Here is a 23,568-nt window from a genome sequence, read left to right as displayed (position 1 = left end):
TATTAAAAAGAAATAAATTTTTAATAGAAAATAAAAAAAACATTTAATTTCAAGTTTACATTTATTAAAAACATTTTGTAGATTAATTATTTCTTATAAATAATTTAAATTGTTTCAATACACCTCCCACTAGTATCTTCCGTAATTTTTTTGCTTGAAGGAAACTACTTTTTCGAAAAATTGTTAATAGCTTTCGAAGGGTCTGACTTACTGACAGTTAGGTGCAATTGCAAATCTTGGCATAAAGGCTATATTGTTTTTCTCGTTCCACTTAACTCTTGATTTGCTATAATGGCATGAAACTTAGTTAGGCTAAAAAAAAGTCGACACTCGTGCTATCTTATGAATGGCAAAAGTTGTTATTGCAAGCACACCTGGATGTATGTATAAATCAACGTTGACAGTTCCAGTTCTAACAAAGGAGCTGTTTCTTTTACTACTGCTCCTTTTTTCTTGCCAAATCAAATTCTTTTGGAAACTGCCGTTTTTGTGTTTTAAACATCTTTTGGATACTCTCTCTATGATCTGGAACATAAAAGTCCACACTTGGAAGCTGAGAAAGTCCCCTAACACATACACACGTCTCATCATACATAATGCATCAGACAAAATTTGTTAACAAATCATGCTGAACCCGTTTGGCTCGATATTTTGCCGTACTGTTATTTTTTAACGCTCTCCTTTTTAACTTTTCAGCCAAAAGTTTCAGAACACTGTAGTTTTTCCGCCAATTTGTTCTGATTTTTCGTAAAAAGAGCTATTACCTTTTTCACTACGTCAGTCTTCTTAAAAACTTTTGTTCCACAACTTCCTTGCTTCATATTGAAGGTCAGGTCTTTGATGAACGTTTTAACAACATGCGACACGGTATTCCAGGAAATATTTGCTTTTCTAGTAATTGCTTTCATAATCCAATTTGGATTTTCGTTATAAAATAGACTAAATTTCTTTCTAGTTGACTACTCATTTTAAAAGCAACAGATGTCGAATTCTATTGACTCTTTAACAGAGGCTTTGCTTTATATTTTATAAAGCCTGCTTTATGTCAAAAAAAAAATCAATTTGAAATTTGACAAATTGCAATATATGGACTAATTTCGTCGTGCGCAATCCTTATTATGTCAGGAAATTTCTTTATATAACCCTACAGGACGTATGAGTAACATTTTTCCATATTTTCCATAAAGCTGTATTTTTTCTACAATTGATAATAAATATAAGGCGATCACTCTAATTTACTCTTAAATACATTCAGGTATGTATTTATTACGTTTTCAGTTTCCGCATTTTGGTTTTAATATTGCTGGACAAATTTTTAACACTTTAGTTCATGTAATACTTGAGCCTAATATAATATAGTTTTTCATATAATCATGAACAAAGTACTTCTCCCTCTTCAAAATTAAACAACTTAACACTCTCCACACTTACCTCGTCTTCAAGAATGGCATTATAATGCCTGCTGCCGTCGCCACCAATAACAATACCACTTGTAATACAGTTAAAACGACATTGATGAGTTTGACGACGAGCGCTCGTGCATTCGAATTGTCTATACCCTCGACGGTCACGTACTGTTGTTGTGATAAATGTTCCATTTTGGATATCTAAATTGGGGGAAATGTGAAATTCATTAAATAGACAATTACGATTAATGAATGTTGTATATATTAATGAGATGCGCTAAACGCCGCATTTGCAAATAAATGTATGAACACAAAAGAAATTATAAATATGTGTATATTATGTTTAAGGCATAATGTTAATTCATTCCTTTCAAGAATATAAATACCATTGCACTCACCCGCGTTTGGCAATTCTCCAGTACTTCATTAACGTCGCGCAGTCGCTCATCACTTTGATATTGCACCTTTTCCTCCATATCGGCAATTGTTTGCTTTAGGTTCTCGATTTCGTTCTGCAGCAGTTGAGTTATGAAAATAAGCATATATAACGGAAGTTTTCTCCCTTCCTCTTTTTTTTACATACCTGATGCAGTTCGGTTAAATCGTTAATTTGCTCCTCTAAACTTTCGGCGCGGTACCGTTCACCCTCTAGCGTTGCAGTTAAACTGTTTAATTCCTTTTGTGCAGTCTAAAAAAAATTAAAAACAATAGATATAAAAATATGATTTAAAGACACGTTCATCGTTCGCTTAGAGTGTTTACATCTACTCTTTAATCGAAGCGGTTGAAGTGATTGTCTTGAAATTTAACACGACCGAAGGAATAAGGTAAATAATTTCGATTTTTTACGACGATGAAGTGTAAGTTTTTTCAAAAAAAAAAAAAAATAATTTCTTTTGTTGGGCCGACATTGTATAAAAATCAAACATTTGTCATTCTTTCCATAATTACTTGTAACGGGTGATTTTTTAAGAGCTTGATAACTTTTTTAAAAAAAAAAACGCATAAAATTTGCAAAATCTCATCGGTTCTTTATTTGAAACGTTAGATTGGTTCATGACATTTACTTTTTGAAGATAATTTCATTTAAATGTTGACCGCGGCTGCGTCTTAGGTGGTCCATTCGGAAAGTCCAATTTTGGGCAACTTTTTCGAGCATTTCGGCCGGAATAGCCCGAATTTCTTCGGAAATGTTGTCTTCCAAAGCTGGAATAGTTGCTGGCTTATTTCTGTAGACTTTAGACTTGACGTAGCCCCACAAAAAATAGTCTAAAGGCGTTAAATCGCATGATCTTGGTGGCCAACTTACGGGTCCATTTCTTGAGATGAATTGTTCTCCGAAGTTTTCCCTCAAAATGGCCATAGAATCGCGAGCTGTGTGGCATGTAGCGCCATCTTGTTGAAACCACATGTCAACCAAGTTCAGTTCTTCCATTTTTGGCAACAAAAAGTTTGTTAGCATCGAACGATAGCGATCGCCATTCACCGTAACGTTGCGTCCAACGGCATCTTTGAAAAAATACGGTCCAATGATTCCACCAGCGTATAAACCACACCAAACAGTGCATTTTTCGGGATGCATGGGCAGTTCTTGAACGGCTTCTGGTTGCTCTTCACCCCAAATGCGGCAATTTTGCTTATTTACGTAGCCATTCAACCAGAAATGAGCCTCATCGCTGAACAAAATTTGTCGATAAACACATTTCGAACCGAACACTGATTTTGGTAATAAAATTCAATGATTTGCAAGCGTTGCTCGTTAGTAAGTCTATTCATGATGAAATGTCAAAGCATACTGAGCATCTTTCTCTTTGACACCATGTCTGATATCCCACGTGATCTGTCAAATACTAATGCATGAAAATCCTAACCTCAAAAAAATCACCCATTATTTATCCATTATATTTTTTGTTTTGGTTTTTGGATTTGATATAAATTTGATTGAAAAATGTTCATAATGAAACGCCGCTTATTAAGGGGTTATATACAGTTAAATTTTTTTTTAAATCCCTTTTTTATTTTATTTTCGTAATGTACAATATTTTACAGAAAATTTTATATCGTTCCGATAAATATTTTGGAACCTACGCGCAAAGTTGAATAGGTGTTTCAGAGACCTTGGAAGGGTCCAAATTCTGAACGGGTGTTTTCAAAGTCGGTGACCAAATTACTCGTAAACGGCTAAACCGATTAGTCTCAAATTTTAGCACGGGCTTCCTAAATATATTATTTTTGTTATAAATTATTTCTGACTGATAAATATTTTTTTATAAACAATTTAAGGCTGAAATTTTGGTAAAAAATCGATTTTTTAAGAAACCGTAATTTTTTCAAAAAATTTTATTTTGCTTATTCCTTTGATTAATCTGTTTTTATTTTCTTAATTTCAGAGAATACAGCTCAGAGATATAGTGGTCAAAACCTCTTTTTTGAGAGGAGTTCCCGGAGATCAGCTGTAGTTCCTTACTAATACTAAGCTATTAAATACGGTGAAAAGATACCATAATATGTGTAAAAATTTTTGGATTAATAAATTTAAAAGTTTTCTCAGAAACAAATCCTGGAAAATTCATTTTTTTGATTTTCTAACTGTATATAACTCATTAAAGTACATTAAATTATCTAAGTTTACATTTTTTATGTACTCGTATCTTATTTTGCTTCCTAAAATGATTCATAAGTGGGAAAAAGTTAATTTTTTTGCTAGTGGGCTCACCTCTAGTCTTTCAACACGCTCTTTTAGTTTTTCGATTTCATCTTTTCGCTCAGCCAATTCGGTTAACAGCGATTTGAGCACAAGATGATATTGACTCGCGCCCGATTGACTCTTGCCAGAGCTAGAGGAGAACAAGTAAAAGGGGACGTAACATTAATAATAATAATAAATTTGTGACAAATCAAATATAATAAAGTGGGCGAAATAAATATTTAAATATGTGCATTATTAATATAGGTACACTCACCCAGCTGGTATGCTCTCGCTGGTAACGCTGCTACATTCACTGCCGTTATCGCTATTAAATTTACCGCTACCCGCGCCACCAGTGTTACCCGAACCGGTGGAGGTGGCCGCTATGTTATTACTCGGCGTCGAACTGCCAATCAGTTCAGCATTGACGGGCATGTTAATGTTGTTGATTTCAGTTTCTGCCGCATAAATAACAACACATAATTTCAATGAGCAACTAATTTTATTATTTAAAGAGTATTTCATTAGAGCTACAATGCAAAGTTAATTATCTTTCCTTTTGAATTAGTAAAGCATCTCAAAAATGTTAAGCTTGCGCCTAAATGTAGGCCAGCGCACGTGCAATACTTTTATACTCACCTGACATTTGATTAATATTATCGGCGCTACCGAATTTGTTCTTAATTAAGTGTGCGAATTCACGCGGCTTCGACATCACCGAACCAGAAAAGCCGGTAATACCGTCGCGTATATTCCCACCGACATTTCTACAAGCGCATGGGCGGAAACAAATACGATAGATTATAGCGAGAAATCGGAAATTAGAATATATTTTTGATTAGCAATATTGTAACATGTTTTTAATTTTCCTACGAGCGCTCTCACCTCAAGCCCTGGCCCACATCGCGTAACACTTCACGCGGCTGACGATGCTGACTTTTATTCGCGAATTGATGATTGGTTAGATCTTTCGCTCGCTTCGTGTAGTTGTCAAGTTTCTTTTGTAGCTGTGAGATACTGTGTGCGCTTTTCTGGTTTTTCTTCTCGAAGACGGCCTAAAGCGATGACAGAGCATTGCATAAGTTTCTAAATATGTACCGAGTGTTGCATTACCTACCTTTATTCGCTGCAATTGCTGCTTATCAGCACTGGCAGCCAACTTCAAATATTCATTCACGTTATCTGGAAATGAGGAAATAGCACAAAAAATATACGATTACTCTTTGTCGCCTAATTGTAATTAATCAAGTAGTCATATTGTTTGTACTTTTATTCATCTATTTAATTCACCATTACCAAAGTTTTTATAAATATTTTTGAACTTAATCAGACAAATTGTTGCTGTTGTTGCAATTTCATAAATTATACTTAGAACGATTATTGCGGGCGTGGCAGTCCATTCGAGGTAACGGGGTTTTCAATAGGAACGCTACAAAAGTAGACCAATAGGTACAGCAGACGACGCCAAACTTTTCCCCCGCTCTTTTGACATTTCTCTTCAGTAAGGTATGCCATTTCATCGTGGAAAGATATACGATCCAACAACGAGTCAAAATTATTGAAACATTCAATTTATAGTCGCCATAATCGTCTTGTCAAATGTTCTAATAGAATTTCGTAGGCGCAATCGTTGTGAATGTTGGAAAAGGCTTACGGTGATTTAGTTTTATCAAAAAATACAATCCGACGCGTGGTTAAATGCTTTCAAAGATGGTAGAGATATAGTTGAAGACATGCCTCGTTCTTGGCGCCCTTTGGCCTCTTTAACACATAAAAATATTTTAAAACGAGTCAGAATTATTGAAACATTCGCCATAATCGTCTTGTCAAAACAACAATTGAGCGTCTAGTGGAAAAAATTTAAATCCACAGGCAAAATACAAAATGTTTCCGTGCCCGCAGTGTCGCAAACATTGCTGCGGCAAGACTCAAATTAGTCTCTCAAACGTCATTCTCAAACGTTGAGCATCTCTGTGATGTCGTTGTGACGAATTTTGTGCATAGTTCTTGGCCTTCATTCTTACCAGATCAAAGCAATAACTGAAGCCGTTTGACCACCAGAATCGTCGTATGTTCGCGATGGGCTACACAACATTCATTTCCTTTCATCGAAAAATAATCTTCAGCAGTGAGGCTCATTTCTGGCTGATTGGCTTCGTCAACAAGCAAAAATGTGCATTATTGGTCAGGCAGCAATGCACACGTACTCCATGAGTCCCCATTGCAACCCGAAAAAATTCCGGTTTGGTGCGTTTCATGAGCCGGCGGCGTCATTGGGTCGTACTTCTTCCGTGATGATCAAGGCTGACACGTTACTGTGAATGGGAATCGCCAACGCTCAATGATAACCGAATATTTTTGGCCCGAATTGGATGATATGGACTTGTACAATATGTGGTTCCAACAAGTCAGCGCCACACAACAGGATGTCACAATCGATTTATTGAAAACCAAGTTTGTTGAACGCGTTATCTCACGCAATGGCACAGTCAAATGGCCGCCTCAGTCGTGTGATTTTTAACCGCTAGGTTATTTGCTGTGGGGTACGTCAAGTCTATGGTCTATGCCAACAGGCCAGCGACGATTGATGAACTTCGTACGAGTATCGAATGTGAATTCGTAGCAGTACCGACCGATTTATGCTTAAAAACCGTCGAAAATTGGCGTGCCCGAGTTTCATACATAATGTCATCGAATGTACTTTCACAGTTCACTTTTATAGCGCTCTTACTGAAAAAATCGCTATATAGCAAAAGAAGGATACAGTTTTATTACCTCAACTAACAAAACCGTCCCTAAAACTGAAAAAATGTTCAAATGGGAGTCCAAGAAATAATCGGTTTAGTGGAAATCCGACCAACCACCAATAAATAGTAATAAAATATAGTAATATGTAAGAAGGCTTTGGGGATTTTTGAAAAAATTTTTGTTGTGATTTCAACCCGTTTATATCTGTGTTTGTTGTATAGAGATTGATTTTTGGTGTATCCGAAGTTTTTGCTGTTATAATCTAACAACGTAATTCCGTCAAAATAGTATGGAGAACTTATTCGATAAAAAATGTGAATGTGCTGGTTTCTCGGATTGCGTTTTTTAGTTGGATTGAGACGCCAATAGATGGTAATTTTTAACTTTAATAAATCTGTATTACTTTAGTCGACATAAGTAATACAGAGCTATTTACGGTCGGAATTTCGCATGGTATGAGAAAGGCCACACTCATCACTATTCAACATTTTCGGCATAAAGTGGATCTCAGACAAAAGCGAAATACTGAGCAATTACATATATGTGACCTGGTCTACGAAGAGGGAGCTGACGTGCGAAAACTAGTTTTCTGGGAAACAGCTGTTAAAAATAAACAACTCGTCTCGTCAGTTTCTCGTTATCTCATTAATTGTTCTCCTTTCCAGAGGCTTCAAGGACGTCCAGTAAGTGTTGTTTTTGGTCGGAATATTATTATAGTTCATCGTGTAAGTTGCTAGTGTGGAACATTTAAAAAAGTAACACTGAAGAAGTGACGTTTACTCTAATACTTATTTTATTATTTGTATTTTTACTCTTCTTTCTCTACATTTTTAGGGAACTTTCAAACAAGTTATGACTTTTTGGATTCTATCACGTGAAAAAGCATCTCTTCTTCCATCCAAATCAACTAAAAAGTGAAAATTGATTTTTTGACACCAAAGCCCCCTTTCCGTAGACTAGGTCACATATGCCATAATATAAAAACTTAAGGGAAAAAAGATTTACAAAATGTAGGAAAGTGCCTTTCCAAAGGAAGGTTATTAGACTTGCAGCGACTTTTGTATTGCTCTTTGTAAATATAATTTAAAGGTACTTTCTATTCAAATACATTATCTAAATAATTCTCGCTCACCATCTCGGGCTGTTTGCTCCTTCCGTATTGACTCTTTTGTACATTGGATTTTCGTGTTGAGACGATCGAGGGCTTGCAGGCTAGAGGTACGTTCATGTCTGCGATGGTGTTTCTTGCTGCCATCCGCGCCCACTTGTGTGCCATCTTGTTCGTCGGAAGCGAACGACTGATAGCAGAGATCCTCGTTGCCTGACAACATAGGTAATAATTAGAAAATTGAAAAGCAGTCGATCATCAAAAGCAAATAAAAATTATAATAATAACAATAATAAAACATAGAAATAGTACAAAACAAAATAGAGGCACAACTTGAGAATGTGAGCCAGGTATGTTTGAACTAACAAATAAAAGACCTTTGCGTACATTTCAAGTTTACACATAAACAGGAAACTAGAATACATATATAACTACATATTTTCTTGTTAGTCACACCTGAAAGACGTGAATCCTCGGCGCCAATGCCACCCATACCATCCAGTGTGCTACCATCACCACCGCCCACTATGAAGCCGCCGCCGCTGATGCCCCCCGCACCGATGCCAACACCGCCACTGCTGATTCCGCCAATACTTAAACCGCTCAGGCCGCTGTAGGCCAACAGACCACCCTGATCGGAGCCATGTGTGCGCTGGAACTCGCGCCGGCTGCGTTCGCGACTGCGTCGACTCGACGGCGAGTGGCTACGGAAGCCGCGAAATGTGGCGACAGTGGCGCCACTGTTGCCGCTGCCGATACAACCGGTCATAGTGCTGCTGCCGTAACTGCTGACACCGCCCGTCGATGTGGTGGTCGCGAGCGAGGTGCCCGATGCGCCGGCGCCGCCCAGTGTGCCGGTGGTGCCGACCACCGTCGATCCGGCCGTTGAGGACGTCACCGCTGATAGCGCTGTGCCGCTGAAAGTCAAACGGTCGTGTTGGCCCGCCGAATCGGTGCTGTCACCGCGGTTACTTCGTTCACGTGACACTGTGGCGCACAACCAGCGGTGTTATTGCGTACGAAACGGTATTGTAGAAGGTGTAGCCGAGTGCCCAAAAACACACGTGAGCGTCGTACAAATCCGGACAGAGACAGTCGTATGTACAGTTTTGTTGTAGTTGTTGTTGTATGTCGATTTGAAGTAAAATGTTGAAAATAGAGTTAAGTTTATGCTTTGTATTTTCAGTTTTCTAAGAATATTCTGTTTTTACGTTTAATTTGGTTCTTCATTAGATGCGCGTAGCCCAATAAACTGGCGAAAGGTGACAACAACAGGTAACACACAACAATAATTATGGTAATACTAACAGCATCTATGCAGATATTAACGATGAAGAAGCAGCTTGTTGTTGTTGTTGTTGTCAAAATGTATATTTTGTAATTTTTTTTTATAAATTTGATTGTTAATGTATTGTTTGTTTGCTTTGTTGTTGTTGCTAATTGCACTCGAATTGGTTATCACTCAAAGAGCAATGCTCTGTATATTATTTGTTGTAATTCAGTGTTGTTGTTGTTGTTGTTATCCTTGTCTGTGCTGTTTGCGTTTGAAGCTAAAAAGCAAGCGTAAAGCGTGTGGGCGGACGTGCTTTCGTGTGTAGTAGTGCTGTTTCTTGTTCTTCTTCTAATTTACAGAAATATTTTTGATAGCTTTTGTGGGCATGTGAGTGCGTGAGTGAGAGCGTATGCGTGTATTTTAATTGTTGTTGGATGTCTTCGTACTGTGCGAAATGCGCAAAACAATAACAATGAGCGGAAAAAGATCGAGAACGAGAACAAGAAGAAAAAGCACAGTATGTTAAAACTCACAACAGCACATAACTAAAAATCAGTTACTATACAATCATATGTACATACATACAGTGTCGGACAAAAAAATTAGAACAGTGTTTGTTCAAAACAAAAATCCTATTCAGATAAAATATCAACAAATTTTTATTATTATTTTTGGCTGATTCAGTAAGTCTAATTTTTATTAAAAATAAGTTCGAAAATATTTCTTTGTAAATAATTGACTGTTAAATGTGATGTTGAATCATATTGGAATCGGATAGAGTCCGTTGTGATTTACGTGAGTACCTGCCTGCGAAGACCTAACCTCACGGTGCTTTCTATTTCTAGAAGCACGTAGATCAATACAATGAGTTGATCAGCGCCACAAAGCATAAATGCGTTCAGCACTCATACCTTGGAGAACCAAAGTATGAATGCATACTGCACTTATACCTTGGTTCCAATTGGTTCGGGTGGTTAGGGACCCTAGCCGCCTTGGTCGGTTACGAGGCCGGCCTAAAACCTCTGCCGTACTCTGGGCCCGGCACCCGGCCGCACCACGACTCCACATTGAACAAACTGCCCTGTCTGGATTTAGCTTTAAACCACAGCCACCACGAATCTCCACAAAAGGCCAAACCCAGTGAGCAGATTGGAGGTATCTCCAAGGGCTAACTGCTCCCCGTGGTACCAGGTTATAGTCTCTGGTGAGCCTTGTAGCTTCTGCTACTACCAGTCTCCAAAAACCTTACATTATGTGAAATAATATGAAGCTTAAAGTGTAATTTCAAGCTGATTATTATAACACTATTCTGACTTAGACCATGCTGACATTTAAAACAAGACCTTTTATGTCAGTCACAGTGCATGTGGATTTTAGTCGCCTCTTCTGACAGGCATGCCTTACTTCTTCCCCCTGCAATCGGCGGGATTGGAATCGGACAATAAATAAGAACACTTCAAAAAATTAAGAAATATGATTAAAACATAAATTGAGTGCATATTCAATATTTTTCTGAATGGCCAATGTTTTTTAACTTGGCTTGCCACGTTTATGTCTTTGAGTCCACTGGGATCCATCTTTTCTTTTAATCAATACAAAGGACCCACAAAGTACCAGGAGAAGGATTCTCATATTATGATACCCGTACTTAATATTTTTTTACAGTATATTTAACGAGAAATGTTTATAATCACTTTGAACTAAGTTGACCTTGCTTTCGTCTGTCATTATGTATTTTTTTACATTTATTAATTTCTTCGATGTCTCTGTGTCAACATCGGGACTTAGAAAGTCGTTCTCCCATAAAGTTTACTTTCAACCAGACATCTTATAACTTCAATCTCATTTCATATTGCAGCAGCTGACTTGAATTGACCCCGCACCGATTCACTTCTAATGAAATTAACGTCCTATTCCTTTTGCAGTTAGTTTTTTATGGTAATAGGGCTTGGTGCACGAATATGGAAGATATTCCAATAAGACTTGCAGTTTGCTGAATACTTTGACTTTCATTTCTCAGTTTTTTCTACTACTTCCCACTCTACCGTGCTGCAATGGTTCGTTTCACCCATTTTCCTCTAAAGCTTAAACGGGCTTTAGTTATCTCTAGATTGGCCCTACTTCACCCAAAACAACTCGTTTTGTTTTGTTCTTATTTTATTGTCGCAAAAACCGATTTAGCTGCGGAGTTGCTAATCATATATTTTTTTCGCATAACCATATATTTTGAGATGCCATCCAATCCCCAAACAAAAAAAGTTTACGTTGCCATTAGGAAATAATTTGCAGTCGAATACTTGATTAAGTGCTCTTTTTTGCTCGACACTGTATGTATGAATATTTATACTATTTTTTCATTTTTTGCAGTTCCAGATTTTGAAAATAGCGTGCGGCAGAGTTGCATATATTCCTTAACCATTTTTCGCTAAAAAATCTTAAATGCTTAGAAGTCTTTGATGAAGAAACATTTAAACATATTAGCAAATCTGGTAAAACAAAAAATAAAATAGTTTGTGTTGAAAATTAGAAACTTAAGAATTAAGAGACAAATGTGTATCTCATAAGTACTATACGATATAAGTACAAGCATGCAAATGTAATGAATTACATACATACAATAATATTTATTTACGTCACGATCTTAAATTGAAACGTACAAAATACAGATTGTGCAAGAACTCAAGCCGCTCGATCTTTCCAAGTGACATCGTTTCACTCTATAGGCTCTTGAAAGGTTCAAATTTTGTTCAGGCCTATTTCTGGCTCAATGGGCAGTAAACAAAGAAATTGCTGCATTTGGGACGAAAAGCAACCTGAAGAGATTCAAGAGCTGCCATCTCATTCAGAAAAAACAATGGTTTGGTGTGGTTTTGTGAACCGGTGGAATCATCGGTGCATGTGTCTTCAAAAATAATGCTGTTCAGAACGTAACCGTCAAAATAGCGACCGATATTGTGTCATGATAACTGACTATTCGATGCTTGAAGTTGAAGTTCGTGATCTCTGTGGCATTTGGTTTCAACAAAACGGCGCCATTTCCCATGCATCGCATTAAACAGTGAATTCATTGAGAGCACACTTCGATTAGCAGATAACTTCACGTTTTGGGCTGGTCGATTCTTTAAAAAATAAATCCCACAGAACGTTCTTTTGAACAATATCAGGCATTCCCCATTAAACTTAAAGTTTCTGTGTTTTTTCTTTAAAAAAGTAGAGAAACTACACATGGATGACACTTTATTTGTAATTTTCAATAAGTCAATACTTGTTTGTAGATGGTCTCTTGGACAGCTGTGGTTTGATTTATAATGTAGTTTGGTTTTGTCTATTGAAGACGAACGACCAACAACGCATGTTCGGTGAATGGACCCAAAACGAGAAGGCCATCGATTCCTATTTGCTAAAGAAAAGAGATGGAGCTCACTTTTACTGGAATTGGTCAGTTAGTAAAAAAAAAAGTTCTCATTTGGAATGATGACAATTCGCAAGCCATTGTTGAGACGTCGTTACATTCTCATAAAGTATACTGCTTGGTATGCTCTATAGTCTGTGTTTTCATCAAAAGTGAAGCCGGTATTTATGTTACGGTCAGCGTATTATAAAACATTATCGAAAGTTGAGTTTCTCGGCTATTATTTATTCTCGCGACTAACTTATTTGGCAAACCCTCATCTCTATAATAGGGCTAAATTCTTGGCCACTACATTAGGCGATTTATTTCTTCTTGTAAGCCAAATGACTATAAAACCACCCTTTAGTAATTATGGACTATTTCAAAAAATAGCCACATGTAAACTATGTCGAATACAAAATGAATAGACTTAAATAATTAATCAAGAACTCACAAGCAGCCTACTAAAGAATAGTGCTTCACAACTTGCAGCTGGAATCAAATGTAAGATAGACCGAGAAGAATAACACAATTACTAATAGTTTTAACAATAATAAACAAATGTTTACACATATATAAATGTCCGAACATTCATAAGTAAGCATGTATTTCACTGCCCGCAAAGCTTTTAATCATCTGTCTGAGTGCTACTACAATAAATACTTTATCTTAATTGTTGCATAAATGGAATTCCTTCGTGGGGCTACGAGTAGTTAGTTATAATTGTGAAGAACGCGCTCCCAATAATGCGATATGCACTAAACCGGTCATACATTGGAGCCACAGTTGCACATGCAAACACACCCACATAAAACTGTATGTATATTGACCGTTATTTCTATATGGATAGTTTCATCATGGAAATGAGCCCAAGTATTTAAATGAATTATAAGCAGTTATAATACGTATACCAAGCTGAAATGCATGTGTGTGTATATGTAGCTTATATCTGTGGACACACCTACTTTTTCGCCAAGCCGCAAATACAAACGGAAATGTCCAATTGACTTGAGGAAAATGCGCTACACAATGACAGATAATAAATGGACATTGTGAGATACTTTGAAGGAATTCCAAGGAAAGGTGCCCATCAAGCAAATTAACCAGCAAACAAACACACATACACACACTTATGCATATGTATGTATGTATATGTGAATTTTTGTATTTAACTGCTAAAATTAGCCACAATTAAAATTTAATTAAGCCGAAGCCAAGCGAAGCTATTGAAAGCATAGGATAAATTATGTCGATATGTAAATGATGAAAAATAAGTATTATATAATAAATACATACATAATATATGTACTGTCATCGTCGAAAGAAAGTGTACACCTTTTTCCTTTACATTTCACTCTCTATTTCAGTATAAAAAATTGATTTTTTTCAAATCAATTATCTTTGAAATACATTAAAAATACTTTATTACAAAAAATTAACAGCAGGAGTTCAGGAGTGATCAATTTCTCGACGCTGGGAAGTAAAATATCTTTCAAAATGTTTAGGTAATCTGTTTTGTTCATTGTGTGATCGATGAAAACCAGCCTATCCATCCAGTCCACTTGCCGCCATGCACACCCAAGCCACCACCGAACCTCCAAATCACTTTACAGTGGAGGTAGTGTTTCTCTGTTCAAGCGCGTTATTTTAATTTCTCAAACGTAAGTATTTTTTCCCCCAAAAACTTCGAACTTGCTATCATCTGAAAAATTATTCCAGGACGATTTGCCCATCGTTTTACATCTTTTTGCATATTCCAATCGTCGCTTTTGGTTCTGTATAGAGATGTATGCTTTTTCCTCGGTACGCGACCATAGAGACCATTAGCACGCATCGTGCTAGCACTAACGTTCAATTTTCGTGTTCTGAATACTACTTCAGATATTTTGACGGCACCGATGGTTGGATCTCCCTTTTTATCCCTAACAACTGATCCTGTTTCTGTATTATTGAGTCGCTTTGGGCTACCCGAACGTGGTCGTACTTCTCGTTCACCATACTTTTTTGCTTATCAATAATTTTTTGAACTGCATTATGATTTTTTTCCACTAATCGTAACAATTTCAAGTAAACATTTTCCTTATTTCTTAAAATTTTTCACCAATTTTCTTACTTCAAGAGAAGTTTGTTTACCCATTGTCAAAGTGCTGTACTCTCCTCTAATTTCCAAATAATATTCTATCCGCACAAAGATATTAAATAACATTAGAATGAAGCAGTTGAAAAGTTAACAACTAGTAATAACGGTAAATACTGAGTATACATTTGTTTTGTTTGTGTTGCGTTTTTTTGGAGCTTTTTTGGATTGCTGTTAATTTCTTGTAATATTTAATTATGTATAAATGATAATTCATTTGAAAAAAATTTTAATTTTTTATACTGAGAAAAGGTGTAAAGTGTACGTTTGACGCTGACAGTATATGTACAAATGTTATTAATGCTCCTTAGCTTCAGTAATATTTAAGCTAATTATTATAAAACTGATAATCAATATATGAACATGAAAATGTATGCACTTAAATATTGAATATAATCATAAAAGCGTTTAATGCACATCCACAGGTTACTTGCAAACGGATCTTTGAATCTGCATACATACTTATGCAATTAAGTATATGTAATGTATGTAAATCCATGCAATCTACGTACTTTGTTCGGAACTGCGTGTGTCTGATGGAGATCTACTTGTGCGCAACTGTCCGCTTCCTGCGACTCGACTTAGCAACAGCAAATTGTTATTATAATGATCTTTCGCTGGCGTTGTTGCGGCACTATTCGTTGCTGTTGCTGTTGAGGTTGAGAGTAATGACGATAATTGTGTACCACTACCACCAGCAGTACGCGTCATATGTAATGAGTCCATACTTTTGTCAATGCATAATAAGTCGAGTGCCTTCTCTGCGGTGTGGTTGTTGTAGCTACTGATACAGTGGTTATGTGTATGTGTGTGCCGTTTTGTTGTTGTACAAATAAGCCAGCGTTGCGCAATTAGCTTCACGTACTATTGTGCGAAAACTGCAATGAGACGAATAATACAAACGAGATTAGTCGCCATTCAATGCTATTATTTAAATGGGTGTAGTAAAGAAGGTAAAGGGCAAAATTATTATTATTAGGCGTAATAGTTTTCAATTCGAATAGGAGCCAGCTGAAATAAAAGAACAAGAATAATGTTAACTTCGGTTGCACCAAAGCCATATATGTATAATACCCTTCACGAATAAACTAATTTTGAGCGATCGCTTTGTTAAGGAACTATTATGTTATAATAATCCAATAGAATGTGCTATGCCAAATTTTGCAAAGATATTTTGTCAAATAAAAATGTTTTCCATGCAAGAACTAATCGTTCAGTTTGTATGACAGCTTTAGTGGTTCGATGTCGATAGCTCAGATAGCAGATTGATAGCTCAAAAACTGAGTGACTAGTTCACTTATATACTTATAGATGGACATGGCAAAATCGTCTCAGCTCGCTGCTGCTGATTATTTGTTAAAATTAATTTGGTCTTCAAAATTTCCTTCTGCGTGTTACAAACTTCCTGGCAAACATACCCTGCTCAGGGTGTAATTATAAATGACAAATATTATATCTTAATTCGAGTCGCCTTCCTTTCGGTATTTCTCACATCTCTAAAACATTTCTCATTACTTATATTTCTACTTGGACTGAGAATTTCATAATTTTTTTTGGTTTTAAGTATATGAACGAGTACTTCAGTAAGCGAGGACTTAAACCACAAATATTCTTAATTTCATGTTTGTATTTAAATATCTAAACTTTTTATAGAAATTAAATATTTGGCAAAGGATTTTTTAAATAAAAAAATAAAAAACAAGATTCTAAATAAAAGCCGACAAAATGTATATCAACCACACGTTGCAAATCCAAATAAGTGAGAAATAACTGGATATCTGATATAAATGTATGTATGCTATGTTGGCATGATTGCTCTGTCATTTCACAAAAATTACAATGCGTCTAACTATAAAAAGGCTTCCCTTAATTACATCGAAACCACAAGAATGTTCTCAACACATTTTAAACTGACACTCTTACAACTGTAATTTATTTCGTAAACTCTCATCAGTACAGAAATAATTAATTTATGTAAGGCCGGATTACACATACTTACGTACATGCATCGACAATTTATCGAAAAATTAATTAAATAATATAAAATATAATAATACATATATACAGTCTTTATTTATTTTTTATTGCACGAAAAACAGTGTAGACGATAGTAAGAGTACCCAAGAATTTTTAAAAATAAATAAATTCCCAAGTCACATATTAATAGAAATAATACAACGTGTTTGCACTGAACCAAACCAATTAAAAATTTGAAAGTGGAAGTCGCACATTTGTTTAAATGTGTGTATTTGTGTACAATAGGGTGCTTCAAAAAATATTTTTTTTCAACTCTTAACCCCTCAAATGTTAGTGATTGGCAAACAAAAAATCCTCTCTCAAGCCAGGCGCTGTAGCTTAACTCCAAGGGGTCGCTATTTTTTTTAGGTTCCCATACATTTAAGGTGGTATTCTACTCTAGAATTTTGAAAATTTCGATTTTTTTCATATATTTAAAGGTTAGACCTTAAGAACATATCCTCCAAAGGATTTTTAAAAATTAAAATTATTTTAAGAGCTACAGTTACTTTAGTGATGCAGTACCTAGCCCGGTAGGTAGGCAGACTCACTTTTTTAAACGCGTTTATCTCAAGTTCTATACAACCGATTTACTTGAAATTTTGTGTGAACCTTCTTTGTATAATCCTTTATCTTTTATCTTTATATAATACTTAATCCTTTGTTTTTAATATTAAAAAAAAAAATCAGGAATTTAAAAAAAAAAGCGTAAATTTTTTTTTATTTTCTGGCAGTCGCCATTTTTTAAAAAATGTTTCGTGTTCCCTGAAATAGGGACTATAACAACATCCTTACTGATTAAGAATTCTTTTGTTTTTTTTTCAGACCACCAGGAGAGTCAGGATCAATGTATGCCAAAAAACGGTCACCCAAAGTGTTGGAATCGTGTCAAGAAGAGCGCACCCTTATTTTCAACCCTCGCCACGCCACCACGCAGCAATTAATTAAATTATCACAAAAAATTAATTTTTTATTTTTTTTTATATTCTTGAAATATCAATAAATATCTGATAAAAAATTTGATGGTAAAAATGTTCTTAGTTTATTTTTTTATTGGACTTTAAAAATGCTGTTAAATAGCATTTCTAGACTAGAATACCCCCTTAAGAGATTTGGGAATACTGACGGTTAGTTCAAACTTTTTTAATCCATAAAAGATAATAAAATAAATGAGATACTACAATACGTGTGTCAAGTTTAACGGCTTTGAAATATTTCTAAATAAACTGCAAACTATTTAAGAATTCAGTTCCATATCGACTATCGCGTATTTTCGATGATTTTCTTTTAAATAAAATCAATTTAAACAATTCTATTGAGTTATAACATATACATATGTACCCACATGTCCGACTGCTCTCAAAACGAAGAACCCAACGGCAACTTCTCGAGCTGGAAAGTTTAACTTTCGACCTTATTATCTATTAATTTCACTAACATTTCACCAGTGTGAAGGCAAACCTAACCTATAAATGAATATAACTAATTTCATTAAGAATAACTCGAGAATAATTTAAAGAAGACCCGTTTTAAAATATTATATGCACATCATGGTATATATGAGTCCGTGTCTCCGAACGATACATGTGCATTTTTTTATAAATATAACAAGTAAGGAAGCGCTAAGTTCGGATGCAACCAAACATTTTATACTCATGCAACTTGCAAGACTCAAACCCAGGGAATAACTTAGGGTGCGAAACGTCGAGCAGAGGTTGGGAATCCAACTCATACACTGACCGATTTGTGGCGTGTTGTTGTCCGATTTCGGCTATTTTCACACTGTAACATAGGAATGTTAGATGGATGCCATGCACTAAATGTAGTCGAAATCGGTCGGTGGAGTCCCGATAAATGGAATTTCACCTAAAAGAGAGCGATTCCACGCCCATCGTCCAATTTTTACCCCGGCTCCTTTAAAGCCCCTTCTCGGATTTAAAATCTTGAGCCTCTGGTGCCTTTAGTTAATGATTTATCGCACTTTTAGTAGTTTTTAACAGTATAGTTAATAAACGGAATTACCTTACGATTTCATCCATGTTCACGGTCATCCATGTTCATGGTGTTAAAGGAATTTATTGAAAACAAAATTGGATATTGGATGGGGCGCGTACGCAAGGCGATAAGAAGCGGGCAGCCGAGTGGATGAACAGAAACTGTTATATACCAATATACACATATGTCTGAATGATCACTTGTAACATAGGCCGGCAGATTAGAGAAATTCAATGACTAGTTATCGTCTAAATATGTATATTTAGCCATATCTATATATGTACATGCATATATATGCACGTGCATATGTGTTTTGTTGTTGAGATTATATAGAGGAAGTGTATGATAAGAGTACAGAGTTGTCACTACTATCTGCTATAAGAGAATGAATGTATTCAATACTTTTGCAAAGTAAGTATATATCGTCACCTCAAATGCAAAACAACGTATCATCAAAAAACGAATAATCGCTACCAGATATAATAACCAATATATAACCAAAACTCAAATTTTGCTTCAATATGAGTGGCTTCTATTATAACATTGCTCCTTCGCCTGTAACTTATGAAAACTTATGTTACGTTATTTTGCATTTTAGGTGACGATATGTAAAGCTGCCTTCCATATTGAAAACCTGATAAAAATATAAAGTACAAAACTAAAAAAACATATCTAGGGGACTCACGAATTTTCATAACTCAACGTAAAATCATAAAATCATAAATTTGTACATTAATTTATAACAGTTGTTGTTAGATTGCAAACAAAAACAAGAAAAAACACTAACTAATATACTTTTCACAGGTGCATTTGTTTTAGTAACTCTGTGTTCAGTTTGTAGGGAAGCTATATACTATAGTAAGCCGATCTGAACAATTTTTTCGGAGATTATATTATTATTTTAAACAGTAATCCTTGTCAAATTTCGTGAAGATACCAAGTTAAATGCAAAAGTTTCTATTCAAGCCCTTGATTCCGATCGCTCGGTTGGTATGGCAGCTATATGCTACAGTGGGCCGATCTGAGCAATTCTTTACATTGTTGCCTTAAGAAATAATCTATAACAAATATCATGAATATATCTTGTCAAATGCGAAAGTTTTCCATACAAGCGCTTGAATTCGATCGTTCGGTTGGTATGGCAGCTATATGTTATAGTGAGCCGATATCGGTAGTTCCGACAAATGAGCAGCTTCTTAAAGAGAAAATGACGTTTGCAAAATTTCAAAACGATATCTTAAAAACGAGGGGACAAGTTCGTATGTATACAGACAGGCAGACAGACAAACGGACTAAATCGAATCATCTCAACATACCGATCATTTATATATCTATACACTTTATAGGGTCTCCGACGCTTCCTTCTGGGAGTTACAAACATCATGGCAAACTTAATTTACCCTGTTCAACGTATAATTAGTGGTTTCACATAGTCTCATAAAGTTAGAAGTTATAACGATCCGAAAACATAGCGTTCAGAGTTGGACTTGCGTAAACTTATTTTAGTATGCAATTCAACAAAAAATTTTTTAAACTAGTATTAAAATTTATGATTTTATGATTTTACGATGTTTTATGACACGTTGTGAGTACATTAAATAAGTTTACCCAAATACAACTCTGAACGCTATGTATTCGGTACGTTGAACAGCTAATTTCTGTTTATTTTCAGTTTGCTTTTGTGCTCTGGTTAGATTTGTGTTTGAATTTTTCTCTGCTTGCTCATTTCGAAGGTTTTTGGATTAATGGACCCGTTTAACGTTATACAGGTAATATGAAAATGAATAATAACTACAATTTTACTAATTAAATGTGTTTTTAGACAAAAGCAAAGCGGGTGCGTTCCAACCCAACAAAAAAGCGGCTATTGGGAGAAGAGAAATCATTGGTGGAATTTTTGACGCATAACAGGGAATTTGAGGTATATACTTGTATATTAAATAACAACTTAGAAATAATCGATTATATTTTAAATCACAGAAGCCAACGTCTCAAATTTGCTATAGACGTTTTGCAAAAGAGAACAACATTGCGATGGACTGGAAGCGACACGCTCGAAGATCCGATATATGCAAAGCAAAAGCATGGGAGGGCTCGATTATTGCAGGAAGTATGGAAGGCGAAACTATAAAATGTAAGATTTTGTTACGTAACTACAATTTCCCTGTTTTTGCATGCGCACAAAAGTTTAGCAAATAGAATATATTGAGAACAATTGCCAATTTGTGCAAATGGTTCAAACTAGAATGTAATGACTAGAAAATCGCATCAAAATTTGAGACTTTTTATTTAAAAGTCATTCATTTCTCTGCTCATACCTTAAATAACTAGAAATTTTTATTTCAGCCACTTTACTTAAAATGTGTACGTTTTTTTATGAAGTGGATGAAATTTTCGGCGGTTTGGAGAGCAACGATAACTATTCCGAAGTAGACCTCAACGAATCAGCGTCTGCTGCGGCTGTAAACGAATGCGAATGTGGAAATAGGACAACCCGAAAAGGAATCTATTCCAGAACTGCTTCATCAGATATTCTACAATTTCAATCTGAAATTATCCAGCTGAAAAAACAGAAAATTGAGCAAGAAATTAGTTTTAAGGAGAAGGAGTTGCAATTAAGAGAAAGGGAATTGGTGATTAAAGAAAAAGAAATGGAGTTAAGAGCGAAGCAAAAATTAATACTAAAAGACAAAGAAATGGAAATGAAACTGAAAGAGTCGCAAAGAAAAATTAAAAATAATGGAATTACAAATGCAAGAAAGATTAGCAATGGAGGAATTGCAACACAAATACAAATAAGTGGAAGTTAATATAGTGGTGCAAGTGGATCTAAAATTGTTTGGAATACCTGCAGTTTCTTTTCAATAATTACTATTTCTATTAATTTTTTAAATTAAAAACAGTTTTATTTATGTGTGAATTAAGCCAATAAGTTTGAGGACCATGTACTGATGTACATACTCATATTATATATTGTTATATGATTTTGTTGGAAGTCAAGAAGACTACTTCTTGCGTTACTTCCTGGTGGTAAGATCCATATATTGAGGTGAGTTAGTTTTAACGCGCTCTTTGTTTTCAATCAGGAAATTGATTGGCATATTGTGGTGAATGCAGCATACCATAATCCACTTATTGCATCCTTTTTTATTTTGCTCATTTATCCTTCTAAATTACAATTCCGATTTTCTCTTTTAAAGTGCCAAAACAATTCATTTTATTGTACATTTTTACATTTTTATTTTTGAATTATATCTTTATGTGACTATATGAATCCCCTAAACATATTTTCACATAAGTTGAGGCAAATTAACTATTTTCTTGAACGAAATTTAATAGAACGAGTAAATATAAGTAATATAGTCAAGTTGATGTCGTCGTTCACTGTTCGATCGACTAAAGAGTAACCATTAACACAGAGAAATAACAAACTAAAGAAACATTTGATTTAATTCACTTTAAAGGTTCAAAAAACAACTTATTCTTCGCTACAATTTACTCTATCTATATGAAGTCATCTTTCTACTTTATCACCTATTTCAAGATAGTCAACTTACAATATTTCTGCCGTACTAATTTCTAGACTATTGTTTACAAACAATTTGCAGAGGCGACTAGCTGACACTTCCTAGAACATTGTGGAGTTAAACTTACAGTAATTTTTATTTGAAAGAAGACGTGAGTTAGAGAGGTTCTAAACGAATTCATATCTCTGCCGGAAATTAAAGAAATCAAATATATGCAACTCTAATTATGAAATAATCGGCTCTTCAAAGAAAAAAATGATAATAATAAATCTTGTGTTCGCTTTCTTATCTATTTTCTATTGTCAGAAGTGGGTTACAATTTGTAACAAGGTAAACATTTTTGTAGTAACGGCGATAAGTAAGAAGATAAAAATAAAGACAATCATTATAACTGTAAAAAATTAAAAAACAAACGAGCAACCAAAAAATAATATAAGAACAAGTAAGGAAGCGCTAAGTTCTGGTGCAAGAATCAAAGCTGGAAATATCTTAATTTGCAAAACGTAAACATATACATACATATATACAAAATTGCTTGGATTACGATAAAATCGGGTCGATACTACCCTTTACTCCCATTATTTATTGTAGTCATGCCAAATACTAATAAAACGTTCCTTGAGATTCTTTAAGGTAATTTAATGCTTTAATGGCGTTTTGTGAGCGTGGTAGTGGTCCGCCATTATGATTATCTACAACTATCTCGCTTAGTTTTAGGTTATACACACAACCTTTAGGTGAACAAAGCTATAATACTCTGTAGCAACATGTTGCAAGAGTATAAAAAGGCATTGTTAGGCAATTTGTAATCAGTTTCACGTGAAGCTTCGAAGTAACAATTTTCAATATATTGTTATCAACTCACTTGACTCATTTAAGTGATAACAAATATCGAATTTAATTGAATAGGTAAATATTTACATTTATACGCAGAGAAATAAAGCTTTTTTCCACACTGCAATTGTTTATTAGGTCCGATGAATGTTTGACTAACAGGCGGATCCAATATAAATTCATAAACTGGGAAATGTGATGTTTGTATTTACCATACATATGTATGTATATAGGCTGCCACAGATATGTAAGTGTGCATAACAGCAATTGAGGTTTGTTGGTGCGCATATTTGTACAAAGTTATTAATAAACATTCCAGTCATTTCCTACAGGCAAATGCACCAATGCCTTACTGTTTAGGTACAGGTACAGTTAATATTACCATTACCGAGAGCAGCACTATGGATTCCTCCAGGCGATAAAGCAGTAATCATTAGTCGGTAG

General features: G+C 35.2%; 1 protein-coding gene across 3 annotated transcripts in view; it reads right to left on the bottom strand.

Annotated features, from left to right (window-relative positions):
• Nucleotides 1-21,324, bottom strand: part of LOC108968538 (transmembrane and coiled-coil domains protein 2) — a 22,309-nt gene extending 985 nt beyond the window's left edge. Inside the window, exons 1-12 of one of the 3 annotated variants that reach the window (XM_018932634.1) lie at nt 21,082-21,324; nt 15,265-15,630; nt 8,408-8,938; nt 7,976-8,164; nt 5,213-5,277; nt 4,981-5,150; nt 4,735-4,862; nt 4,370-4,553; nt 4,123-4,243; nt 1,990-2,094; nt 1,805-1,918; nt 1,432-1,607 (exon numbers count right to left, since the gene is read on the bottom strand). In XM_018932634.1, the coding sequence (XP_018788179.1) occupies nt 1,432-1,607; nt 1,805-1,918; nt 1,990-2,094; nt 4,123-4,243; nt 4,370-4,553; nt 4,735-4,862; nt 4,981-5,150; nt 5,213-5,277; nt 7,976-8,164; nt 8,408-8,938; nt 15,265-15,478 (1,997 nt within the window). In that variant the 5' untranslated portion in view covers nt 15,479-15,630; nt 21,082-21,324. Of the gene's footprint in view, nt 1-1,431; nt 1,608-1,804; nt 1,919-1,989; nt 2,095-4,122; nt 4,244-4,369; nt 4,554-4,734; nt 4,863-4,980; nt 5,151-5,212; nt 5,278-7,975; nt 8,165-8,407; nt 8,939-9,162; nt 9,670-15,264; nt 15,631-21,081 lie in introns of those variants that run through there. The other 2 variants (XM_018932642.1, XM_018932652.1) reach the window with 2 other exon arrangements.
• Nucleotides 21,325-23,568: the final 2,244 nt, after the last annotated feature.

Source organism: Bactrocera latifrons, unplaced genomic scaffold (assembly GCF_001853355.1).
Source record: "Bactrocera latifrons isolate USDA-ARS-PBARC rearing strain unplaced genomic scaffold, ASM185335v1 scaffold_103, whole genome shotgun sequence".
Classification (NCBI taxonomy): Eukaryota; Metazoa; Arthropoda; class Insecta; order Diptera; family Tephritidae; genus Bactrocera; species Bactrocera latifrons.
The sequence above is the reverse complement of the archived record's forward strand: the minus strand, read 5'-3'. Positions and strand labels throughout refer to the sequence as shown.